Consider the following 14659-nt stretch of genomic DNA (forward strand, 5'->3'; position numbering starts at 1 on the left):
GCAATGTTGGCCAGAGGATACCACACTATGTAGCAGGGGAAAGGTGTAGACATGCTTCAGCGCTGTCTTACACCCTTCTGATGGTCAAGGCATGCCGTAGCGCTGCCAATAACTATTACTGAAGGTATTCCTTAACGCTGCCAAAAAACCCTGCAAGCCTACAATATACATATACAACCTCAAAGCCCGACACAACGCTCCAAACACAAAAACTCAAATAAGAGAGAGTTTGCTCGATCAAACACTGGTCCCTCGTTACCACGGACACCAGCCTCATAGGCTGGGGCGGAGTTTACGGTCATCACAAAGTCCAAGGCGAATGGACACTGCCAGAGACAAAACTACACATCAATGTCCTCGAAATCAGGGCAGTCTATCTGACCCTATCACACTGGACTCACCTGCTCAGGCACCGGCCAATAAAAATACAATCGGACAGTGCCACAGCAGTTGCCTATATAAATCATCAATGGGCACGTGAAGTGTGGCAGCGTGGCAGGAAGTACAGATGGTACTAAGATGGCTCGAAACCCATACGTGTATTCTGTCAGCCATCTACATACCCGGCCAACTCAACTGGGAGGCAGATCTCCTCAGTCGTCATTTCCTAGATCCAGGGGAATGGTCCTTCAATCCGGAAGTCTTTTGCCAGATCACTGCTCGATGGGGAAACCCACAAATAGATTTGATGGCGTCACGCTTCAATCACCAGATACCCAGATGCTGCTCCAGGTACCGGGACCATCAGGCATTCGAGTTAGATGCAATGGTAACACCATGGACGTTCGACAAAGTGTATCATAAACCACCTTTTTGCATATTCCACCAAGACAAGGTGGTTCTACATACTGTGCCAACTTTTCTACCTAAAGTAAATTCAGCCTTCCACATAAACCAGGATATAGTATCTCACTATGTCCTAAACCTACGACAGAGGCAGAACGCATTCTTCACACCTTAGATGTGGCTCTAGCACTTAAAATCTACATACACAAAACTAAAGAATTTAGGAAAACTGATGCACTATTTGTTCTCTATGGATACGCCATACGGGGGGGGGGGGGGGTTTATGTCCAAAAAATATGTCTTTTGCCAGATCACTGCTCGATGGGGAAACCCACAAATAGATTTGATGGCGTCATGCTTCAATCACCAGATACCCAGATGCTGCTCCAGGTACCGGAACCATCAGGCATTCGAGTAAGATGCAAAGGTAACACCATGGACGTTCGACAAAGTGTACATTTTTCCACCAATTCCCATGAATCATCCAATTCTACGCAGACTGCGTCTGTTCAACACCACGGCCATAGTGATCACACCGTATTGGCCCAGAAGGGCCTGGTTCTCAGACCTCACGCAACCTCACGCAACCATGGCATCTAACTCTAAGAGAGGACGTTCTTCTCCAGGACCAATACAGGCATCCCAACCTAAAATAACTCACGGCATGGCTCTTGAGAGTGCCATCTTGAAGCGTAAGGGATTTTCAGACAGAGTGACAAAAACTCTTTTGCAAGCTCGCAAGACAACGACGGCCTCATCTTACTACCGTTTTTGGCGCTATAGCCATTCATTCTCTCACACCACCTGCTGGATACCCATTCTACTTGAATTTCTACAAGAAGCTCTAGTCTAGACAAAGGGTTAGGAATCAATTCCTTCAAGGTACAGGTCTCAGCACTGTCACTGTTCTTCCAAACTCCTTTGGCATTTCAACAAGACTTTTTTACACGCTGCATCTCATATCAATCCACCATTTTGCCAGCCCATACTGCCATGGGACCTAAACCTCATGCTCAAGGTACTACAAACAAAGCCATTCGAACCACTGGCCACTACCAGCCTACAGCTGCTAACATGGAAGGTAGTCTTTTTAGTAGCTATTGCCTCAGTCCGAAGGGTATCAGGACTGGGGGCGTTGAGTCATAAACCACCTTTTTGCATATTCCACCAAGACAAGGTGGTTCTACGTACTGTGCCAACTTTTCTACCTAAAGTCAATTCAGCCTTCCACATAAACCAGGAGATAGTATCTCACTATGTCCTAAACCTACGACAGAGGCAGAACACATTCTTCACACCTTAGATGTGGCTCGAGAACTAAAATTCTACATACACAGAACTAAAGAATTTAGGAAAATTGATGCACTATTTGTTCTCTATGGATACGCCATCTCTCTATACGCCATCGCCAGGTGGATCAAACTCGCAATCACCAAGGCGTACCAAATTACAGGACAGACAGCTCCTTTCAAAGTCACAGCTCATTCCACATGAGCACTTAGCACGTCCTGGTCTTATCTAGCGATGCATCAGCAGGACAGCTCTGCAAAGCGGCCACATGATCTTCAGTTCACACTTTCACATAGCTCTAAAAGTTCAATGTTTTTTTATCTACAGACGCGGCATTCGGTCCAAAGTTCTTCAGACAGTTCTTCGGTAAAAGTTTTAAACTGGCAGTCACTGCCATGTTAGAGCAACTTAGTGACTAATCTCTGTTTTACTGATGAAGTCTTTCTCTCTTCTATTCTACTGCCCACTCTTCTTATATCTGCTTTGGGACTAACCCATCTGTCCCTGTGCTCCCTAAGGACTCCCGGAGAAAAAGGGATTTGTATTACTCACCGATAAATCCCTTTCTCGGTGTCCTGTCAAGGCAGCACAGGGAGCCCCACCCAAAAAAAAATTGTATATATATACTGCTAACAAATTTCTACAGCTATGCTAAATGGAACTAATAGGGAAGGGGCTAATGCAGGGAAGAGGAGGATCTGAGGGACAGACCATCACTATTTCACTTCTTTGAAGCCATCCTGCCTCCTGAAGGGAAGTATGCATTAACCCATCTGTCCCTGTGCTGCCTTGACAGGACACGAAAGGGATTTAGAGGTAATACAAATCCCTTTTTTAAGCCACACCCACCTTAAGGCACACCCATGTTATCACAAAAACCATGTCCACATTAATTGTGATAGCACACCGAAAAAGCACATGGTTGGTGCTCACTGCAGGGATATCACTCATATGTGAAAAAAAAATTTCATATTAAAATTCCAAATCCTATTTTATCACATTAGTCAAGCAAAATAAACTTTGAATCTTGTTTCCTTTGCTCTGGGAATTCATAATTATACCTAGTAGACAGGAGCAACTTTGGTGACACTGCTATTAAGGCAAGCCTTGCATAATCTCAAAATCTTGTTTGTGCACCAGAGCTGGGGGTTTAATGTCCATCCCCATGCACTGGTTATACTGGTTATATGCCTAAGGCATAGAGGACGGGCATGCAATATTTGATTGACAGCTGAGATTTTAAAATGAGTTTACAACAGTTTTGAATGCTGTAATTAAAGAAATAATTTGAATTTAATGTTCAATTTAAAAAAGGAAGCACCCCCCACAGCAGAATACCTTTTAAAGCTTACAAAAGCAGTCACAGCAGGTAGACTTTCATGTGGAGGCCAGACAAGGGGGGGGGTCGGGGGGGGTCGGCCCCCGGCCACCGGCCACCGGCCACCAGTTGAACAACGCTGATCTAGAGGCAGGTTGTATTTTCTAGCTTGCTAAAAAGTAATCCAGCCCCTACTTGAATCTATCTAATGTATCTGCCAATACAACCACATCAAGAAGAGTATTCCACAACTTCACAGCTCTCATAGTAAAAACCCTTTCTGAATATTAAAGGGGCGTGTACTGTTTTTATGTTTTCAACCACTTCAGGGAGAGAAATCCACAACTTGAATATTAAAGGGTACACATACTGTACTGGATTGTCCATTTTTGATGTGTTCTCAAAGCTTTTTATGGCTTAAAATTGAGGATTACATCAGGGCAGTATTTAGGCTACCCTAGGCAGGGCAGCCATCAGGGGGAGACAGGGGGGAGAGTTGTAGGGGGCCCTGAGGGTAAGGGGGGCCCTGCCACACCACACTTACTTGATTAGCCGAGCCCCCCATCTTTCTGAGTGCTGCTGACTTCGGGAAGGAATGGACGTTTCAGGGGCCCTGGCCACCAATTTTCTCATAATGTGGGGTCCTAGCCACCAATATTTTTTAATGGGGGGCCCTGGCCACAAAAGTTTTTTTTTATGGGGCGCCCCAACCACCAATATCTTTTTATTTTTTTATTAACATGTGGGAACCCTAGCCACCAATATATTTTTTTTTTTTACTGTGTGGTGGGGGGCGGACCTGTGGGGATGGGGAGGGCGGACCTGTAGGTGGGGCTTGCGGTGGGTGCAGCCCAGGGGGCCCAGGAAATTTTGTCATATGGGGCCCTGCGATTTCTGATGGAGGTCCTGACCCTAGGCACCAGACTTTACTGCTCCCCCCAACATATAGAATGAATTTACACACAAGGGTGTCTCCAGAAGGCAATGTGAAGTTATGGTATAGTCTACTCTGATGTACCGCTAGTTTACATTAGAGAAATATGTTAAGTCCTTAACAGCATTATGTAATATTTTTTGGAAAGCAATGTATTAATGGACATTCCTGCTATCTGTTAACGAGGGGTGGGGGGGGGGTTATGTCCAACTGTCCTATTAATAGCAACATACTCTTGAGAAATTATGTAGTATATGCAGTTTGGTTTGTGTTGGGGGTATGTAGGTTACCTATTATATTACATATTACATCCTATATTGTTATCTTCATTGCTATACATTATCCTTCAGATTAAATCTAGTTGGGTTGAGTACATACACAGGTAGGGAAACCCTGGTCTGAAATATTGCTGGTTACTTTAATTATGCTTTTACAGAAAGGGGCACATAGTTACAGAGTTAAATCCGGTTAAATTGATAATATACCCATTTCAACACTAACTATAGATTTTAGTATTACAATATCCTTGGCTATTATATTATGCTTGTCAAAGAAAGCATCTCCAGCTCATTTATATCCCCTTAAGGATAGCAGTCAAGATCTGCACTGATACTCCATGTGAGGCCTTACCAAGGACCTATAAAGAGGCAAAATTATGTTTTCATCCCTTGAGTTTATGCCCTTTTTATGCAAGACAGAGCTTTATTTGCTTTAGTGGCCACAGCATGACATTGCCTGAAATTAGACAACTTGTTATGTACAAAAACCCCTAGATCCTTCTCAGTTAAGGAAACTTCCAACACACTGCCATTTAGTGTATAACTTGCATTTAAATTATTTTTGCCAAAGTGCATAACGTTGAATTTATCAACATCAACCTCATTTTCCAGTTTGCTGCCCAGTTTTCCAATTTAGTCAAATCATTCTGCAAAGTTGCAGCATCCTACATAGAACCTATAGTTCTGCACAATTTTGTATCATCAGCAACAATAGAAAAAGTACTTCTAATGCCCTCCTCCAGTTCATTAAAGGAGAAATCAACCTGTGGAGAAAAAAAACCCTACCCCTCCACCCCAGGTTATGCCTCCCTCCCTCCTTCCCCCAGGCTAACTATATCCCCCGGGACATGCCCCATACTCCATACTTACCCCTCGGCACAGATTCTTCCAGCGAAGTTCCATGCGTCCATCTTCCGGCTCCTCTGTAAGATGACTGAGAGATCGGTATTTCTGCGCATGCGTAGTTGGAGCAGTTTGCTGGTTTGCGACAACTACGCATGCGCAGAATTACACGGAAATTGCCGATCTCTCAGTCAGCTTACAGAGGAGCCGGAAGATGGACGCATGGAACTTCGCTGGAAGAATCTGCACCAATGGGGTAAGTATGGAGTATGGGGCATCTCCCTGAGGGGGTAGTTAGCCTGGGGGGAGGGGTACCTAGGGTGGGGGGGTAGGGTTTTTTTCGCACAGGTTGATTTCTCCTTTAATAAACAAGTTGAAAAGGAAAGGACCAAGTACTCCACTATCAACACTGGTCCAATAAGAAAATGTTCCATTTACCAGCACTCTTTGTAATCTATATTTTAGCCAGTTCTCTATCCAGGTACAAATGCTATTTTCCAGGCCAACATTCCTTAATTTAACCAGTGACCTTCTGTGAAGAATTGAGGTCCCTGCTCACCTTCTCATAAAAAGAAATTAAATTAGTCTGGCAAGATCTGTTATGCCTAAAACTCATAATATTATGATTTGCAATGAAGTCCATATTTTATCCCTTAATAACCCTTTGAAAAGCTTTGATATCACTGATGTCAGACTAACTGGCCTATAGTTTTGAGGCTGAGAACGTGATCCCTTTTTTATAGTGGAACCACATTTAGCAATTTGCCAGCATCTCTGCACCATGCCAGACCTCAATGAATCCTGAAAGATTAAGTAAAAAGGTTTGGCAATCACAGAGCTAAGCTTGCTAAGTACCCTGGGATGAATACCATCCTGTCCCGGACATTTGTTTATCTTAACATGTTCTAGTCTCTTTTGAATTTCCTCATGTGTGAACCATGCATCATTACTAGAATTGGGATTTAAAGAAAATCTCCTTTAACTGGTTCCTCATTTGTGTAGACAGATGAAAAATAACAGTTCAGAATCTTAGATCTTTTTCTGTTCTCATCAACCAGCTGATCCCCCCCCTGAAATTAAAGGAACAGTTCAGTGTAGAAATAAAAACTGGGTAAATAGATAGGCTGTGCTGTGTTTTGTCCCAGCTACCTTGAAACCACTACTAGAGAAACTGATCACCCGGCTGTTAGAGAGATCAGCCCCATCTACAACTGCCAATCTAGAGTTCACACTCCTATCTTCACACATCTGTCAAATCTGTTGGAATGTGTAAACCCCTGAGCAGCCTGTCTCATCTTCCTACTGCTGTTCTGTTCCCCAGAAATTATCTGACCAAGCTAGGTCCTGCTCAGTGAGCAAGAGGCTCCTTTTCTAGATTGTCAGTCGACTTCAGTGTTGCAATTTGTTGCTCTAGTGCTGTAATTTGATCACATCCCCAACAGAGGTAAGCTGTTTGGAACTCTTGTTTCAGATCTGCATACATATGGCAGACTGTGCACTAGGTCAGACCTTCAATCTTTCAAGCACTCATTATCCCAGTTACAGGTCAACAAACAAATCTAAAAAGATTAGAATAAACTTTTGACCTAGTTTGAACCTTCTTTAGTTTGAAACTCCTGTGTTTGGAACTCCACTTACAGAGCACTCACTTAAAGAGCAAACACTAAAGAAATAGGCTAGAAATGTTGTACATTGTGTTTTGGGCTTCTGTACCAGCCCAAGGCAACCACAGCAGGGAAGATCTGTGCCTCTGAAAATGCCCCGGTAGCTCCCCATCAATTCTGTTGACTCACTGCACATGCTCTGTTGTGCTGTCAGTTATTGAACTTAAGTACTGACTCAAAATATTCAGTACACATAGAATAAAAATGTTACAATATAAGGCTGATTACTAATTAATAAATATTACTACATGGCAGCACAGAAACCAGTGCAACTAGCTTCAGAATTTAATAATCTCCCTTGTAGCATTATCTTGTAATACAGAACAACATCATTTTCTGCTTGATAATTTGTGATGACCCCTAAGTTTAGCTTCACAACAGCTGCTCGAGCCCACTGGGTATGTGACTGTCACAGACACTTTCCAAGAAAACACGCGCGCACACACGAACGCACGCACACACACACACATATATTAAGGTGTTATAGATCCCGGCAGAGTGTCCAGGACTCATGTTAACATGTATCTAATCTGCTCTATACGAACTAATAACAACAATGGTTGCCTAGCAACGGAATTGGCGCCAAAAAAAATTTGTGGGTTTAAATTCTGTGGGATTATGGGATGTCTGTTTTTTTGTTCTGTATTTCCTGACGAAGATCCCAGTAACGGATCAAAACATTGAGTTCTAATAAAGGATTTATTTTGCTTGCATAAAAGAAGTCCTGTGAGTGTCGCTATTCCTCACATAAATATCTACTTTACTATTGCGGGCACCCGGGCATATTCATAGTAAACGGAATGTACCTTTGGGAATTGTATATATAGATATATATAGCATAGGATACAGAACATATAACAAATAAGCTCTATAGAGCTTATCTGTTATCTGCTATGTAACCTGAGCCTTTTCAATAGCTGATCCCATGGCTACACAGCAGCTTATTTATATAACAGAAAATTGGTCCTTCCTCTTTTTGTGTTTCTATGCAGGGGAAAAACAAAACACATAGGGGGTTATTTACTAAACTCCGAATGCAAAAATCACAAGAAATTTGTGTTTTTTTTAATAAAATCGAACTTTTAAAAAATCTCGATTTTTTGGGAATTTATTAAACCCTGAGGATGGAAAAGTCCGGCATCTCAGACCTGTCGAGGTTGCATATTTCGGGTGAAAATTCCGAAAAAATCATGAAATTCGAGAAAATCTGATGAAAAAATCCAGAAAAATCATGAAAATCAGATTTTTTCCCGCAAAGCAAATTTTCGGGAAAATGTAATAATAAATAAGCGTAAAATACCTGAGCGGATTTGATCAGCATTTGTAGAAGAAAATATTGAGATAAATTCTGACTTTGATAAATAACCCACAGTTGTGCCAGTTGCCTTAGATTAACAGTATTATATATTTATGTAATAATGAGAAGAGGACAAAGCAAAGGATGCTGGATACTATACCCATTAGGAAAAATAATAAAATTATGTCAACCACAACTTTTCTTTTTTTTTTTTGTCCTTTTCTTTTTAAGACCCTTACGTAAAGATTTATTTGATGCAAAATGGAAAAAGACTAAAAAAGAAGAAGACAACAGTGAAAAGCAAGACTCTAAATCCATACTTCAATGAGTCATTCAGTTTTGAGATACCCTTTGAGCAGATCCAGGTGTGTTGACCTTTCGATTCATTCTGAGCAAAATTTTGTCTAACCATGAATTATTGTGCACATGGTATTTTTTTACTAATATTGGTAACATAGTAACATAGTAACATAGTAAGTAAGGTTGAAAAAAGACACGTCCATCGAGTTCAACCTTTTTTTTTTTTTTTATTAACTACCTATCTGCCAGTTGATCCAGAGGAAGGCAAAAAAAACCATCTGAAGCCTCTCCAATTTGCCTTAGAGGGGGAAAAATTCCTTCCTGACTCCAAAATGGCAATCGGACTAGTCCCTGGATCAACTTGGACTATGAGCTATTTCCCATAACCCTGTATTCCCTTACTTGCTAAAAAGCCATCCAACCCCTTCTTAAGCCTGTACAACTGATTCAGGGAGAGAATTCCACATCTTCACAGCTCTCACTGTAAAAAACCCCTTCCGAATATTTAGGCGGAACCTCTTTTCTTCTAATCGGAATGGGTGACGTCGTACAGTGAGCTCTAACTATCTTCTAATGTTCCTCTTTCATTTGCACAAGTTATCCTTTTTTTGTTTCACATGTCTATAACTATGCAAGGCCATCTTTAGAAATTCACTTTTTTTCATATTCGCTATCATGTAACATTTGGATCCATACTGTACAGTAATATACATTTGTTTTAAGGACTCAGTAGTTAATGGGTTTAGGTTGCTGCCCTGAAACTATCCAATCCATATCACTTCCTTACCAGAACTCTACACACAATCATTCTGTATTAACCCACTTTTATTTCCACCTGCAGAAAGTGCAAGTTGTAATCACTGTTTTGGATTATGACAAACTGGGTAAGAATGAAGCAATTGGTAAAATCTTCGTTGGATGCAATGCCACTGGAACCGAACTCCGACACTGGTCTGACATGCTGGCAAATCCACGGCGCCCAATTGCCCAATGGCACCCTCTCAAACCTGAGGAGGAAGTGGACATTGCATTGGGGTCCAAGAAATAAGAAACAAACACACACCCCCCTCTTAGTTCCCCTTCCTTTCTCTCACACTCTGCTGTGCAGACTAAGAATCTAATAGCACCTACTATTTACCCACCCAGCTTTTACCACCACGCTGCAATCAAGCTGTATTGAAGACACAAAAAGCAGCAAGGGATTGGGCCTTTATTTGGTTTAGCAGTGTTTTGGGCTGGAAGAGGCAGTTATAATTTATCAGTTTGGAATATTTCCTTATGGCAACAAAGTCCCTGAAGATAATCAAAGACTTTTGGTGGTAGGAAGGTTTTACAAAACATGTAACCTGAAGAGTTTATTCTAGAATATATATAATATTTTTTTTTGTGTTCTAAAGGTCAAATTTAGGCTGCTTCAGAGGTCTTCCAAAGAACTGACATATTTCCTATTACCTAATTCAAAAAAGCCAGATATTGGGAATATCTCTTGCAGAATGAACTGCTGGAAGAAAACTGACGTTGAACACAGGAAAGGTTGATGTACATCTGATTTGAAAACTATATCTGCATGTAAATATTTGTTTTTCATCATGCTATAATATAAATCTAGATATTTTCATACAAGCATATTTTATCTAGAAGACATTATTCTAGAAATGTTTTAGTGCATCTTTAGTTGTTTATCTAGTGCTCTGTAACAGAAGTTTTTAAATCCATTGGTAGGTGTATCCAGAATTTTATGAATCAGCAAATTGTTACAGCAGATTGCTGGAGTAGGCAAATATCAAGGGACATGGATCATTGCCGTGACACACAAACCTGATGAATTATTATATTACTGTTGATTGTAGGGACAGTTATCCTTATTTCTTGCAACTAGAAAACCTCTTTAACTTAGCATCTTTGATGATAAGAAGTACAAAATCAATTGTCTTCCATTAATCTGTAAAGTAAATAAGAAATAGTGTAAATTCTCGTGTGTTGGGAGATAGTATTATAAGAATGTATTTTTTTAGAATATCTTGTTTTTGTTACTTCTCTATTCTTGGTGTATTGGTCTTCAAATGCAAGTGAGGGATTTTAGATGTCCAAATCTTTAAAATATTTGTCTTCCATTCTTCTGTTAGTAGGAGCCACTTGTGCTGTTCCATTCCTAGGCAAACAAGGCAATATCTGAGCCCTGGAAGACTTTCAAAGGGCCTGCAGGCTGGTCATGGTGGGGTCAGAGCATTTGAGTATGTGGGAGCCCCAAGATTTCTCAAACATATTATGTCATGTATAGTGTATGATGTCAGAGCCTGTGAGAGAGCTGGTCAGACAGTTTTAATATTTGAGTTGGAGTTTTAGAAGTTTAGTTACATTAACATATTTCGCAGTTCTCAAAAATCTGGTGAGTTACAATATAAGTGACAGGTACAATTCAACTGCATTCCACATTAAAGAATAAAACTCAACCCTGTAAAGGGCTGAGCAGACACAGAAAAAAATATGAAATGCAGTTGTATCTGAACAAAACCTTAGTTTTATTCTCTATTTCCGCCAAGTATTTTGCCAAGGATTTGGCCTATTTATGTTGCTTTTCTAATAACAGTATTAAGTATATGCATATTTATAAACATCTGAAGTCCCTAGTCTTGTCAAATGTCATCCAACTAACAACTTTAGTTTCCAACAGCAGAGCAATTGTACTTAAGTGTGCATACCCATAGGCATTTTTACTTACATATATCAGCGTAACTACAGAGAAAGCAGACCCCATGGGCATTGGAGGGCCTGGGGTATAAGGGGTTTGAAGGGGATCTGCTTCCTTGGTAGTCTCCACTAATACTGTGGGGGGGCAATTATGCTCTGGTTGAGGGTCACCCGTAACCGCCCCCTTGCATAGGATTGCTGAGGGCGCCTGGACAAAGATTTTTAAAGGGCCACCCCAACGGTACTCCCCTGCCTTAAGAATGTGAATTTTATGACATTTTGATGCATAAGTACTAAGAAACCCATTTGCATACAGAATTTGTTTATGTTGTTTATTTATTAGCAATTCATAGTATAAATTTCAACTGCTGACATCATTAAAAGGATAGATTGGCAAAATCATAAAACTGCCTACAGCCTAACACTTTTTAGAGAAAAAGTGAACATGTTTAAGGGGTTGTTCACCTTTGAGATAACTTTTAGTATGGTGTAGAGAGTGATATTCTGAGACAATTTTACAATTGTTTTTTATTATTTGTGGTTATTTAGCTTTTTATTCAGCAGCTCTCCAGTTTCCAATTTAAGCCATCTGGTTGCTAGCTTCCAAATTATCCTAGTAGCCATGCAGTGATTTGAATAAGAGACTGGAATATGAATAGGAGAGGGCCTGAATAGAAAGATGTGTAATAAAAAGTAGCAATAACAATACATTTGTAGCTTTACACAGCATTTGCTTTATAGAAGGGGTCAGCAACGCCCATTTGAAAGCAGCTAAGTGTCAGAAGAAAAAGGCAAATAACTCTAAAACTATAAAAAATAAATAATGAAAACCAATTGAAAATATTATTAGAATTCTATAACATACTAAAATTTTCCTTAAAGGTGAAGCACCCCTTTAAATGCATTGCAAATAACATATTTAAATATATAGCAACTTTTTCTTTAAAAAAGTTACCAGTAAAAAATATCTTGTGCAGGATTCAGTAATCTGGAGATTTCTGTGTTTATTTTACAGTTTTCTGGTGCAAGCAGCCTATGTTTTCCAGCACTTCACAATATGGGGCTCATTCATTAAGTTCTAGTGAAGGAATAGAAGAAAAAAAACTTCGAATTTCAAAGTGTTTTTTGGCTACTTCGACCATCGAATGGGCTACTATGACCTTCGACTTCGAATCCGAATCGAACGATTCGAACTAAAAATCGTTCGACTCTTCGACCATTTGATAGTCGAAGTACGGTCTCTTTAAGAAAAAACTTCGACCCCCTAGTTCGCCACCTAAAAGTTACTGAACTCAATGTTAGCCTATGGGGAAGGTCCCCATAGGCTTGGCTAACTTTTTTTGGTCGAAGGATAATACTTCGATCGTTGGATTAAAATCCTTCGAATTGTTCGAACGATTATTCCTTCGATCGAAGTATTTGCGCAAAATCCTTCGACTTCAATATTCGAAGTCGAAGGATTTTCATTCCCCAGTCGAATATCGAGGGTTAGTTAACCCTCGATATTCGACCCTTGATGCATTTGCCCCTATGTGTTTATGAGGCCATGTTTAGTGTGTAGTAAAAAATGCAGTCCATTGTCAGTTGTGCCATTTCCAGCAATCTGTATTTTAGGGCCATTACTTCATCTAGACCTGCATAGCAGAAATGTTTGTTCCGGGTTTTATATTCAGATCCTACAGGATCTAAAGGCTAAACTTGATAGACATGCCTTTGATAACTACTGTATTATCATACAGAGGTTAAACAACTTTAGGACAGTACAGGGCAGGATTAGATTTAAACATTTTGTTACCCTAAATTCCTGAAGGGTGCACTGTGAAGGAAATTTATTTTGGGTGAGAAGGATGTACAGTTGTACACAGAAAAGAAGTACTTGATTAATTTGATTATTTATTTCATTCATATTCATATTTTATTCATATTCATTTCATTTGGTATTTGATTCATATGGAAGGAAAGGGTATCCAGCCCCATGGCATCAGTGGCACACCAGGCACAATGTTATTTGAATATGAATACTATTTTGTGCTATTGTGTGTACTTTTTGATTCTTTCCCTTAGCATGCAGTGGGAAAGCTGCACTGCCTAAAATTCATTTGTTAAAGGAGGGAAGGGTGGTTCATTGTATTTGAAAAGACAGTTTGGTGTGTTGTATTTCATGGGGTTAAACTGACCATCATTGCTGTGCCAGAAAACGGGGGGGGGGGGTGGCATTCATATTTGGAAGTATATCTGTGTGTCGTATGCCCTAGTGCAGAATCTTTTAATGCCACCTTCTACTTATATCTATAAAAGGTTAGCATACTGTATTAAGCCATAAGGTTTCAGGATTTCTTTTAATTTAAATTTCTTTTTCTGTCAATGAAATACATTCTGTAATGTATAATGTTATATACAATATATTTGTAAGAGCTACTAATTTACTGAGTGCCATTGGTGCCTAGCATGAACAGAGGACATTTCTGGTGCTGTTTTCTGAAAGAGGTTGTACATTTTGCCATGTTCTATGAACTGTGCAACTTTAACTTGACCAGGCTCTGTCTATCCAGTTGCAGAAATTGTTTTTGTGCTTTCTTTGTTTCTGTAGATTGCATTTCTCTTATCTCAATGATCCTAAATAAAAGCCATAGGGGCTGCGGGGTGCGTATGTAGGTGTTAGAAGGGAAATTTGCAGGTATTTGATGGAAGGTTGTAGGTGGTTTGATAATCTGTACATATTATGCATGAGATATTTTGTATATATGAGCATGGGGAAAGGGTGTGTTAGTGTGTGAATATGTAAGATTGTATCTTCAGCTTTTAACTTCTTCACTGCCTCCTCTTCTTAGCTCATTTTGTAAGTTACCACAAAAAGTTTGGTACTGAACAGCATTTTTATTATGATCAAATAAATTGAGTTGCCCATACTTTTGTGGAAAGGAAACAATACAAGGCTTCCAAATAATACCCTTGTACATCTACAGTAGTTTATGCCTTGAAACCTTCAGGATGTGGATGGACAGACTACATTCTTAAGTATTAAGTGTTTGGCAATATTGTTCTAGATTCCATGAAAGAGTCTTCCCTCAACATTATTTTAAAGGCATATTAAGAGAAGCTTTATATTTGTATGTATATAGAATTTAATTTTATGCTGAAGATTATTGTAGGAGCAGTTAAAGGGATACTGTCATGGGAAAAAAAATTTTTCCAAAACGAATCAGTTAATAGTGCTGCTCCAGCAGAATTCTGCACTGAAATCCACTTCTCAAAAGA

General features: G+C 39.9%; 1 protein-coding gene across 2 annotated transcripts in view; it reads left to right on the top strand.

The window, feature by feature from the left end:
• LOC108708151 (synaptotagmin-2) overlaps window positions 1-11901 on the top strand; it is a 69280-nt gene extending 57379 nt beyond the window's left edge. For both annotated transcript variants that reach the window (XM_018246549.2, XM_018246551.2), the window contains exons 9-10: window positions 8642-8775; window positions 9552-11901. In XM_018246549.2, the coding sequence (XP_018102038.1) occupies window positions 8642-8775; window positions 9552-9758 (341 nt within the window). In that variant the 3' untranslated portion in view covers window positions 9759-11901. The remainder of the gene's footprint in view (window positions 1-8641; window positions 8776-9551) is intronic.
• Window positions 11902-14659: the final 2758 nt, after the last annotated feature.

Source organism: Xenopus laevis, chromosome 2L (assembly GCF_017654675.1).
Source record: "Xenopus laevis strain J_2021 chromosome 2L, Xenopus_laevis_v10.1, whole genome shotgun sequence".
NCBI classification, from domain to species: domain Eukaryota; kingdom Metazoa; phylum Chordata; class Amphibia; order Anura; family Pipidae; genus Xenopus; species Xenopus laevis.